The 12,237-nt window shown below is 36.7% G+C and overlaps 1 protein-coding gene and 1 non-coding gene across 3 annotated transcripts in view; both read left to right on the top strand.

Moving 5' to 3' along the window:
• IARS1 (isoleucyl-tRNA synthetase 1) overlaps nt 1–12,237 on the top strand; it is an 80,656-nt gene that overhangs the window by 352 nt on the left and 68,067 nt on the right. Inside the window, exons 1-6 of one of the 2 annotated variants that reach the window (XM_063099100.1) lie at nt 2,451–2,500; nt 4,378–4,503; nt 5,181–5,337; nt 5,597–5,716; nt 7,866–7,948; nt 10,293–10,410. In XM_063099100.1, the coding sequence (XP_062955170.1) occupies nt 4,385–4,503; nt 5,181–5,337; nt 5,597–5,716; nt 7,866–7,948; nt 10,293–10,410 (597 nt within the window). In that variant the 5' untranslated portion in view covers nt 2,451–2,500; nt 4,378–4,384. Of the gene's footprint in view, nt 1–2,450; nt 2,501–4,377; nt 4,504–5,180; nt 5,338–5,596; nt 5,717–7,865; nt 7,949–10,292; nt 10,411–12,237 lie in introns of those variants that run through there. The other variant, XM_063099099.1, reaches the window with a different exon arrangement.
• On the top strand, nt 1,272–1,404 carry LOC134381420 (small nucleolar RNA SNORA84). The gene has a single exon (XR_010024008.1). It is a non-coding gene; the product is annotated as a small nucleolar RNA SNORA84 (small nucleolar RNA).

Here is a 12,237-nt window from a genome sequence, read left to right as displayed (position 1 = left end):
CGTTGGGTGGTGGTGAGAATGCGGGCACACTGGAATTGTTCAGAGGCAGGCGAGACTTCTGCGAAGCCTGGGTGCTCGTTAGAACAAATGAAGGCATGGCTCCGAGTCGCCCCTTCCTCTCTCTGATGCCCTTGCACGTGCATTCATCGCTGGGGACCTGGGGTCAGAGGGGTCAAGCGCGGAGTCCCGGTCCTCGACTCACACACAGTCTGATAATACAGTAGCTGAGTGCATGCCTCGCTGGGAGCACAGAGATTTGGAAGTGGGAGAAGGAGAAGGCTTGTCAGGAGCTGTCATGGGGCTTGGACCTTGAAGATGGGTAGGAATTGAGGGAGCGGGGCAGAGAGACCAGGGACCATACGTAAAGTACTGCAGGATTTGAAAGTACCGTTTGGTTTAGGAGGTGGGGGAGTCGCTGTCCTCACTGTAGCTTAGGGTGTGTGTGAGGAACGGTGGGAGATGGTACTTAGCTTCCAGCCTCATGAATTTATGGTTGCCGTTTTGAATGAGGCGGCGTTTGAAATAAGTAAAAATCTTTTTTAAAGGATCTACCACATATAGCATAAATTAATATACCTGTGACTTGCTCTTTTCTTTCTGAATATGTGTAAGTAATGTGTATGTTTGATACTACCAGTTTTTTATTTTTAATGGCTGCATGGTATTCGTTTTATAGATGTACCATAATTTACTTTATCACCATGGATATTTAAATTGTTTTCAGTTATTTGCCTATAGAAACAGTGCTTCAGTGAATATCTTTGTGTACATTTTGTACGTTTGTGTGAGTATATCTGTGGGGTATATGTTAATAGGATATAGCTAAATTGAGAAAAGGCTGGAGATGAACTCACCTTGGGGTTAAATTTGACTTACTGTAACAGGTTATGAAGACCTGGGAATGAAAAAGATGAAACAGAGAAATAGAGGTAAAATTCACATGACTTGGTAATTGGCTGTGGGGATCATCTGGGTAGTATCAAGGATGACTGAGAAATGTCATGTCTACACAATGGGAAGTATAGTGGAATCACTAATACAGTAGAGTTAAAAGGGGAAGCACTTGTGGCAAGGAAAATCATGAGATTTTAAACAGAATGGGGTTTCAGCATGCTTTTCCAAAATATATCGAAATAAACACAAGTGAGTGTCAAGGAGAGTAGTTAAGAAATTTGAACAGAAATTGAGGCTAAGGTGGCCTGAAGGAGTTGGGAAAAGTGGAGTTGGCATCCCTTTGCACAGCCTGGCAGGGTTAACCTGCCCTTCTCCCCGCCCTGTGGTTGCTGGGTGCTGTTATGCAGGTACAGCTCTCCAGTGGATACAATGGGCCAGAGCAATCCTGTGGTTTATGCATGGGTGCTGTTTCTCCTCAGCAGCCACCATAGCCCGGTCACTGGTACATACCTGAAATAGTGCTGTTATACTGGGTCTTTGTGTTTAGCCTAATGGTATCATGATTCTTAATCCCTAGAAAATTCGGTAAAAGATATTTGCATTTTACTCTTTCTGAGAAGAGGAGTTCTCAGAAAGCTTAAATCTTATTTTCTCAAAAAAAAAAAAAAAAAGAAAGAAAAGAAAAAATTTTTAAAAAGTCAGATAGATATCCCTGAATAATTGTCAGAACAGTGTAAGAGTAGTGATGCTGAAGCTTTTGATGTGCATGCTGATCCCCTAGGGATCTTATTAAAATGCATTTCTGACTCCTAGGTCCAAAGGTGGGCTGGCAAGTCTGCATCTCTAATAAGCTTCCATAGATATGGTCCATCATAGGACCAGCCTTGGAGGAGCAGATTAGTATTGTCAGGAATGAGTGTGTTGATATCTACAGGTTTGTTAGTCTTCAAATACAATCCCATAAGTTTCAGTGGGCCTCTGATAAGGTAGCCACCAAACCAGTAGGACCCTTAATAAATCAGTAAATGCACAGATTAACACTTCTTTCCATCCTTGAAAGTCTGGAGGTTGTAAAAGAGTTGAAGATTTAAAATGTCTTACAGCTTCTATTTAATACTGTTGTTGTTATAAGGCTGTGCTCTACCCAACTGAGCTAACTGGCCAGCCCAATTTAATACTGTTTAACGGTGCGCTCTGATCAGAAATAGCTATTTCAGTTAGTTAATGGCCCACCTGTTTTTGTGGGGGTTTTTTTCCTATATAAAATTCAGAGGCACTCTTGCATCTGAAAAATGAATGAGAGTAAAGAAAAGGAAAGACACTACTTGTCACAAACAATTATCCCTTGTGGTTCTTGAGTACTTGTTTCCCGTCTTCTCTGTTGTTCTCTCATCTGGTCACCAACCATATTAGAAATGTCAGTAAGAATAAATAGGCTTTGAGGAGGAAGGGGCTCAAAGGATGGATGCTCACTAGATAAAGTCACACATTGATCAAATGTCTCTCTATGAGGTTAAGCTTTAAAATTTTTAAAGTTTTACCTTTTTTCCTCAGAGAGAAGATTGAAGTTATTTCAAGAGAAGTGCTTTCTGTCATGTGAGTGTAGGTAGGAAAATTCTCAGCTACTTTGAGACTTTTTTTCAGATTATTAATCAGTTTTTAGCATCATCAGATAGAATTTCCAAGATTTTCTTGTTTACTTTTGGAAACATTTAGTCTACCTTTACTGAATATTATACTGTAATTGAAAAATAACAGTGAAGAATGTGACTTGGACACAGTTTTGCAATAATTTGAAAAGGACTATGTACCTCCACCTCACACTGTATATAAAAATAACTCAAAATGGATCAACAGCCTAAATGTAAGCTAAAAATTTGCAGCTTTGTTCAGGTAATGGTTTATTAGATATGACACCAGAAGCTCAAGCAAGAAATAAAAAATAGGTAAATTTGGCTGGATTAAAATTAAAATCTTTTGTGCTTCAGAGAATGCCATCAAGAAATTAAGACAGCCCAGGGGGGAGTTTTTTACAGATCATTTATCTGATAAAGGATCTGTATACAGAATATACAAAAAACTCTTAAAACTCAACCATAAGAAGACACTTAAGGGCTGGCCAGTTAGCTCAGTTGGTTAGAGTGCAGTGTTGTAACACCAAGGTTAAGAGTTCAGATCCTAAAAATTATATTAAGTAAAATAAGCCAGGCACAGAAAGAGAAATACCACGTTCTTACTTATTTGTGGGAGCTAACAAAAATAAATAAATAAATATACAAACAACTGTGGAGCAGGGGAGCGGGAAGAAGACACAATAATCACAACAATTCCTTGATTTTGTTGAGACAAATGAACAGATATGATGTTGGTGGGGGTCAGGGAGGAGAGGGAGGGAGGAAAAGGAAGAATTGGTAAAGGGACATGAAAATGGACTATATTGTATATCGATTAAACAAAAGGGTTCAGATCCGCATACCAGCCAGCTGCCAAAAAAAAAAAATTAAAAATGGGCAAAGGATGAATAAACATTTATCCAAAAAAGATGCACAAATGGCCAGTAAGCACATGGAAAGGTGTTCAGCCTCATTAGTCATTAGGGAAATGCAAATCAAACTCACAGTGAGATACTACTTTACACCCTCTACAATGGCTGTAATCCAAAGATAGAAAATAAGGAGTGCTGGGGAGGATATGGAGAAACTGGAGTCTTCATTCACTGCTGCGATGCTGGAGGAATGTAAAATGGTGCAATCCACCTTGGGAAACATTTTGGCAGTTTCTCAAAAAGTTAAATACAGAGTTAGCACATGACCTAGAAATTTCACTTGTAGCTGTATTCCCAAGAGAAATGAAAACGTGTTCATATGAAAACTTGTACATGCATAGTTATAGCAGCATTATTCACAATAGCCAAAAAGTAGAAACACTCCATGAACTGGTGAATGGATAAACAAAATGTGGAATAGCCATACAATGGAATATTATTCACCCTTAAAAATTAATGAAGTATAAATACATATTACCACATGGATGAACCTTGAAATATACTAAGGAAATGAAACCAGACACAATAGGCTACAATGTAAGGTGATTCATATGACTTTTCCATTTATATGGAATGTCCAGAATATGCAAATACTTAGGGGCAGAAAAATTGGCAGTTGCCAGGGGCTGAGGGAGGAGAGAAAAGGGAATGACTGCTAATGGTTATGGGGTTTTTTTTGGGGGGGGGGGGTTGTTGAAAATGGTCTGAAGTTAGATGGTGGTGATGGTTGCACAATCTTGTGAGTATACTAAAAATCACTGAATTGTACACTTTAAAAGTGTATACTTTATGGTATGTGAATTTTATCTCAGTAAAGCTGTAATTTTTAAATAACATGTAGTGTCATGGATAGTGGTATGTATACCCATTTTAATAATATGGTACTCTGTTATTACTAGATTTCTCTTTTGATTGTTATAATTTGATTTTCTTTGCAGCAACAAAATGGTTCAACAAGTTCCAGAAAACATCAATTTTCCTGCTGAAGAAGAGAAAATCTTACAGTTCTGGTCCGAATTTAATTGTTTTCGGGAATGCTTAAAGCAATCAAAACATAGACCAAAGTATGTGTATTTCTTTGGTAAAGGTAGAGTCCTTAGGATTTGTCATTTCTTAGATTGAGTTCCATTAAAGCAGAAACTCTTTATTCATCTTTGTATTCCCAGAGTCTCCCAGCTCTCTGTATAGTGGGTACTTGTTACTAGATATACATTGAATGAATGAGTTCTTAATTATTAGGATAGACCCACTTTTTTAAAGAGGTCATCTGAATAGAATCTATATATATCACCTTCCTTTCCACCATTGTCATCATCACCACTCTCATTTAGCTACTTATCCCTAAATATAAGTACCCCATAGAAGGCTACTACAGCACTTCCTGCCTCTAGTTTCCATTCACTGAAAAGACCAGTCCTTTAATCACTGTTTTCATTATGTGTCTTCTCTGCTCAAAAACTTTATGAAATAGGTGTTTATTGCCATATTTTACTGATGAGATAACTCAGGATCAGGATAAATGAAGAACAATTAGTTGAAGGAGGTCTCTCCAGCTCTACCATAACTGTAGCCTTTCTGAAGACAGTAATTATCTAATCAGTTATGTCTGAATTTCCTGATCTGCTGCTATTCTTCTCCCTAAAGATTCTACTGTAACAGGAAATATCTATAGAAAGATATTGTCTTAAATTGTTGCTGTCTGTTTTAAAGTGACTAAATGTATTTTTATTACCTCTCTTAGATTTACTTTCTACGATGGGCCTCCTTTTGCAACTGGACTGCCTCACTATGGACATATACTTGCAGGGACAATTAAAGATATAGTTACAAGATATGCTCACCAGAGCGGGTTTCATGTTGACAGAAGATTTGGATGGGATTGTCATGGCTTACCTGTGGTACATTTGAGTCTTCAACCTTATAATGTTCTGATTTTTTATAAGCATTAGATTTCATCATATAGTACGTTAACATATGATGAATTTTGACAATTTGTTAGACTTTTTCTTCATTTCTATCATATTTATAGTTCATTTTCTCTGTAGATCTTCTAGAACTAGTTTTTTTTTTTTTTAAGCTGTTTTATTTTCTAGAGTTACTTAGTTGCTGTTATTTCATAGGGCCAAGGATGTTAACAGTCTTATCCCAAACTTTCAGGAATATGAAATTGATAAGACACTGGGAATCAGAGGACCAGAGGATGTTGCCAAAATGGGGATCGCAGAGTATAATAATCAGTGCCGAGCAATTGTAATGAGGTATTCCACTGAGTGGAAGGTATGTTGAGTTATTTTCAGTAGAATGAACAGAAGGTTTAGTTTTTTGTTTTTTGGGGTTTTTTTTGTCATTTTTGTGACCGGCCGCACCGCACTCAGCCAGTGAGCGCACCAGCCATCCTTATATAGGATCCGAACCCATGGCGGGAGCGCTGCTGCGCTCCCAGCACTGCACTCTCCCGAGTACGCCACGGGGTCGGCCCAGAAGATTTAGTTTTTAAAGGGAAGTTGAAATGGTGTATCGTCCTTTGTATTTTTTATGAAATTTTCTTAAAAGTTTGGCTATTAGGTAAGGTTGTGACACGAGAGGTTAGCCATCCTCCTTACTGTGTACCTAGGAAAGGGTCTTTAGCTTTCACCTCCAGCTATGTTACTTAACTGATAGCTTAAACTGAACTCTCTCTTTCCTGATTTCTGAGTGCTTGGTTGGTGTTTGATATTTAATCTCTTACCTACCCACGGTATATGACAGGAATCATGTTGCTTCTAGCAAATAAATTTACTTGAATGTTTCAATATAATAATTCAGATGTTAAAAAATTCAAGTTTGAATCCATTCTTGTTATATTACTTTGACTCCAACATTGCCCCTGCTTCTCTTAGTTATAGACCTCCCACAGTTTGCAGAGCTTCTGCTCTCTCTTATTCTTATGGGTTTAGTAACAAATTTCTGTCTTTCCTCCCTGCTGCTCAGATTAGTACGTCTGTATGACTTAAAAACATGTCTGGCTTTCATTTTTGATTCTCTATCTTCGCTTTGACCTCTCAAACTTGCCATTCTTCAGAATTCCCTATTTTGCCAATGGTATCCGTTTTCCAAGCTTCAAATATTAATTCCCATAATCAAATCAGGCACCAAATCCTATGAAGTCTTAGTATCAAGTCATTTCATCCCTACAGCCTTTCCATAACCTCTCCACCACCACCGTGTTCATTTCTATAATCAGTCTCTTCCACGTTTTCTTTCCACTCAGGCTGCCATTCCCTCTCTCCGACAAGACTGTTCACCATGCTTTTTTTCTGCTCAAAAACCTTGAGTAGCTTCTCTTCATTGGTGAATAAAGTCTGATTTCATCAACATGAAAATCAACTTCTCAATTTTCTCCGAAACTAACTTTCTTGGGTGGTCACCAATAGGGAAAAATCCTGATAAGTATAACATGGATATAAGCCTTTTTTTTTTCTTAAATTTTAAAAAAAGTTTTTAGATTTTCATTTTGAAATAATTTCAGACGTTAAAAATTGCAAAAATAGTATGAAAGGTTCTCCTATACCCTTCATCCACCTTTCCCAATTGCTAACATGTTTATTAACCATAGGATAATTTTCAAAAGCAGGAAATTAACGTTGATAAAATTACTACAGATCTTATTCAGATTTCACCAGTTGTCCCACTAATATTTATTTATGATACAGGATCCATTTTGGGATCATGTATTGCATTTAGTTTTCATGTCATCTTAGTCTTCTTCAGTATGGAACATTCATTCAGTCTTTCTTTGTCTTTCATGACCTTGTCACTTTTGAAGAGTGCAGACCAGTTATTTTATAAGATGTTCCTCAATGTCTGATATTTCTTCATGACTCAATTTAGGTTATACATTTTTAGCAAGAATGCCTCAGAAGTGATGTCATGCCCTTCTCAATGTGTCATATCAGATGGCATATGCTATTGCCATATCTCACTGATGGTATCTTGTGGAGAGGTTCTTTGCAAATATTCTTTTTCTTTTCTTTTTTTGGTGGCTAGCCGGCGAGGGGATCTAAACCCTTGTCCTCAGTGTTACAAATATTGTTTTTCTTATCATATTTTTTTCTTATCATATTTTCACTCATAAATTTTAGCATCCATTGATAACTCTTGCCAGCAACAATTATACCTGTGGTGTTTCCCAAATGGTGGTTTTGGTAGACTTTTATAAATGAATGTTTATATTTGTAAATGACAGTATATGTGTATAGAATGAATACCAAAAACATCAGTTCTTAACTTTACACAGTATATTGTTTGCAGTATAGATTTACTCAGACTGTTGATTGTTCTGTTTTCCCAAAATTATCATATGTGGTGACAATGAAAGTAAACACACATCAATGTACAATAACAAATATCATTGTCTAATACTACTCTAATATTCATATTTTTAAAGTCAACTGTTAACAGACTTGGCCGATGGATTGACTTTGACAATGACTACAAAACTCTGTATCCACAATTCATGGAATCTGTCTGGTAGGTTTATTTAAAATTGTAAATGTGATGAATATTCTGTTGTATTGGTCGCTGGAGAGTTGCACTAGCATGAATCAGTTTGTTTTCAGGTTCATAATTATTTATCTGAAATCTTTGGAAACAGGCATGTTTTTGAATTCTGATGATTTTGGATTCAAGAAATGTATAATAGGGTAGGCGTGTATTCTGTAGTATATAATAGTCCCGGCAGGTTGAACAGCAAGCCACAATCAAATATGTTAGTATTTTTGCACCATTAAGTAGAGTAAGTAAAATATATAAATGGCCTAATATTTAAGTTTTTTTATCAAATTAGTTTGTACCAAATTTAGGGAAAATTAGTTTCAGAAGTAGTTTTGTTTGTTTAAGGAATTAAGTCTAGGAGGTTGTGTGCTTGAATTTAATGCTGAAAGAAGTTGTATAGTGAAGTCACTGTTCCATAACAGTTCCAAATGCAATTTTATTTCTTTGTGCTATCATAGGACAGTGGTAGCAATGCCAGTCTTGATAGGTGGTTTAACTGGGGTCTTCTACAGTTGTCTAAAAATCATTACTGGGCAAATAGATACCATCAAGATGGTTGCAAAATGCCCTAGGTACATAACTGAGCCTTAAGGAAGTTCTGCTTTTATTAAATTATGCATAAAAGTACAGGTGAGTTGCGAAGCTATTTTGTAAGATACGTACTCTTTGCATTGCATTGTAGGTGCTTGTGACTCTTGTTGCCTTCTTATCTACCTGCTCACATTTCTGTTGGTCAGGATCTGCTGAACATGGTTGGTGTATGTCCTTCCACTAAGGAGCTAGATACCTTGGGACATTCCTTCAGACCCTCTGACTCTAACATGCCAGAGACTTTGGACAGGGAGCTTCCTATTCACTGAGCAGCTGGTGTCCCCATAGGTAGAGCCTCTAAAAACCAGGTTTTGTGTTAAGCATCTGAAAAATAAGATCTAGATGAGGAATATTGAGTATTTAAATGTAATTAGTGTAAGTGAGAAAATGAATTTTTAATTTTAATGAATTTAAATATTTCAGTATTTAAAATTTTAAATTAAAAGTCACGTATGGCTAGCACCTACCATATTGTTCAGTACAGCTCTAAATCCTTAATTTACATAAAACTTGCTTGGATTGGGAGGAAAACCATTTTTAAAGCCTCTTGGTATTAGAATGTTAGTTATTCCTGAGGAACTTGTTGCCGTATAAATAAGGCACATAGACCAACGGCAAGTATAAGAAATAGTAGAAGATATCTTTAATAATGATAACATTTATAATGGTGATAATTTAGACTGAATTGGTTACTTCACATGAATTTTCCCATGTGACCCAGAGAGTCCTGTGGATTGGTTAGGGTCCTGCTTGAGGTAAAAGTTGTGCCTTACCTGTGATCATATAGCTTAGTTTATGGCTCTTAGGCTTGAACCTGGGTCTTGTTATACAATTCTAATACTCCTTTTCTAGAGTATTATTTCAGGAACATAATTTAAGATTGAACTTAGACTTGGGAAATTTGTTTTAAAATATTACTTTTTTAGCTTTGAATAAAGTCACAGGAGTAACATGAAAAAAAGTACATTTTTTTCTCATAAAAATGTCATTTTAACAAATAGGAAAGAACTTAATTCATTTATTATACCAAGCACATAGGAACTGGAATATAAAGGTGAATTAAATAAAGGCAGAATTGAGTAAAGGTTCCCACCAATGCACTCTTATCCAGCTGAAAGAGGAGAGAGTCATCACAGCAGAACTTGGGGTGACTATTACTGTTGATGTTTGCACAGTGCTTTGGTACAGTTCGCTTAATGCAACACGTTTAAGTGTTCAATAAGTTTTTTATTAACTAGGAGAGATACCTGATCGTAATCCCAGTGATGTGTACTTTTTAAACTGCTTTTGTAAAACTGCCCATTATAATGAAATTTAAACAGTACACCAGGAAAAAGTTGAAGAAAAAGCTCTGAAATCCCAATCATAATTAACGTGTTGGTAAAAATCTATTTTTTCAACATCTCTAAGAAATGTAAATATGTATACTGACATGTACAGTGTTACACCATTGGTACCTTATTGTACAATATGGTCTGTCAATTGTTTTTCTTAGTCAACATTGTGTCTTGAACATCTTTCCATCTCAGTAGGTATTAGCACTTTTAATGTCTACATAATGTCTCGTTATACTAGTCTGCTGTAATTTACCAGCTAGCCTCCAAATGAAGAGATACTGTTTTTTCACTTTTTTGGCAAACGAAACTTTAAACAGAAAATGACGTGAATGTTTACATTTAGGGGAAGAGAATTTTCATTATGTAATTGTAAAACTCTCATCTCTTGCTAGGTGGGTCTTCAAACAACTCTATGATAAAGGCCTGGTTTATAGAGGCGTGAAAGTCATGCCTTTCTCCACCGCATGCAACACTCCACTTTCCAACTTTGAATCGCACCAGAATTATAAGGTATGTGAAATGCTGAGACGTCATTCAGCATTGAAGTATGTATGTGGAACCAATGGTTATGATCACAGTAAGTATTCCCAAGTAGTCCCAATATGGAGTGTTAGCCCAGCCATTAGTTAGAACACTTCTTACAGAGTGCTGATAGTATTACCAGTCACTGTTACTAAGGCTCTATTAAGATTAAAAATGAGGGATTTGTTTCCCCCACTGATTTATGGTGTATCTTAATGTTATAGTTTTTTTGTTTGTTTGTTTTGACCATATTTTTGTGCCTCTTTCTTTGCTTAATAAGTCCAGCTCTGACATACTTCCCTCCAGACCCCATTTCTTCAGGGTTACTGGTTTGGGTGATTTTAAGCCTTTTCTGGGACCTCATAACATCATTTATTTATTAAGGGTATTAGGAAAAAATTTAATTTGGGATGGTGAATGGTAATATGATCTTATCTCTGAAGAAATGGACTCACTTGCTGTCGCTGGTATGATGGAGGTGTTTAGACATATTTGGTGTTTACAAAGTACGCTACCACATCTAGAAAGATAGTAAACCACAGTGAGTCTTCTGAAACAGGAAGTAACTGTTCTCCTATGTATTCAGCTGTTTTCATTTTTGAGAGTTTATCTAATCCTCTGTTTTTAAAGGATGTTTACTTGTTTGAAATTCTTGTTTCGTGGCCCAGGTTTGGAAATTATATGAGTAAAACTTGCATTTCAGAAGCACATTTTAGGGCTGAGCCCGTGGCGCACTCGGTAGCGTGCTGCGCTAGCCGCCGCAGGTTCAGATCCTATATAAGGATGAGCGGTGCACTCCCTGGCTGAGCACCGGTCACGGGAAAAAAAAAAAAAAAAAAAAAAAGAAGCACATTTTATTTCACAGAATACTTTCACATATCTCGTTTGATCTTTGCAAATCTGTGTGAGGTGAAATTATGAGTAAAACTCTCATTTCAGAAGCACTTTTTATCTCATAGAATACTTTCACATATCTCGTTTGATCTTCACAAATCTGTGTGAGGTGAAATTATGAGTAAAACTCATTTCAGAAGCACATTTTATCTCATAGAATACTTTCACATATCTCGTTTGATCTTCGCAAATCTATGTGAGGTGAAATTATGAGTAAAACTCATTTCAGAAGCACTTTTTATCTCATAGAATACTTTCACATATCTCGTTTGATCTTCGCAAATCTGTCTGAGGTGGGTGTGATGATTCCTATTGTCTCCTAAGTACCTTCTGTGATTGTGCTCACATTTTGTTGTTGGTTTTTTGTTTGTTTGTTTTGGGTTGTATTTGTTTAATAAAATATTTCAAGTACATAAAAATGTAGAGAGTAATATGAGTATAATAAATACCTGGGTACCAAAGCCTAGCTTTGTCAAGTCTTACTGTTTGCTGTATTTGCTTGCTTTTTAAAAACAATTTAACATGGGGAATCTTAAGCACACACAAAAGTAGACAGAATAGTGTAATTAATTTCCATACGCCCATCAGGCATCTCAGGAACTGTTGACCATGGCTGATCCTAAAACACACACACACACACACACACACACACACACACACACACACACACCGACACACACACACACACACACACACACACACACACACACACACACCCTCCTGTTCTCCTGTCCACACACACCCTCCTTCCTGTTCTCCTGTCCTCACTTAGAGACAAATTTCAGACATCGTATCATTTTATCAAGAAATAATTCAGAATAAATCTTTTTTGTGTTGTGTTTTTTTGGCAGCTGGCCATTACAGAGATCTGAACCCGTGACCTGGGTGTTATAAGACTGCATTCTAATCAACTGGGCTAAT

Source organism: Cynocephalus volans, chromosome 6 (genome assembly GCF_027409185.1).
Source record: "Cynocephalus volans isolate mCynVol1 chromosome 6, mCynVol1.pri, whole genome shotgun sequence".
Classification (NCBI taxonomy): Eukaryota; Metazoa; Chordata; class Mammalia; order Dermoptera; family Cynocephalidae; genus Cynocephalus; species Cynocephalus volans.
The sequence above is the reverse complement of the archived record's forward strand: the minus strand, read 5'-3'. Positions and strand labels throughout refer to the sequence as shown.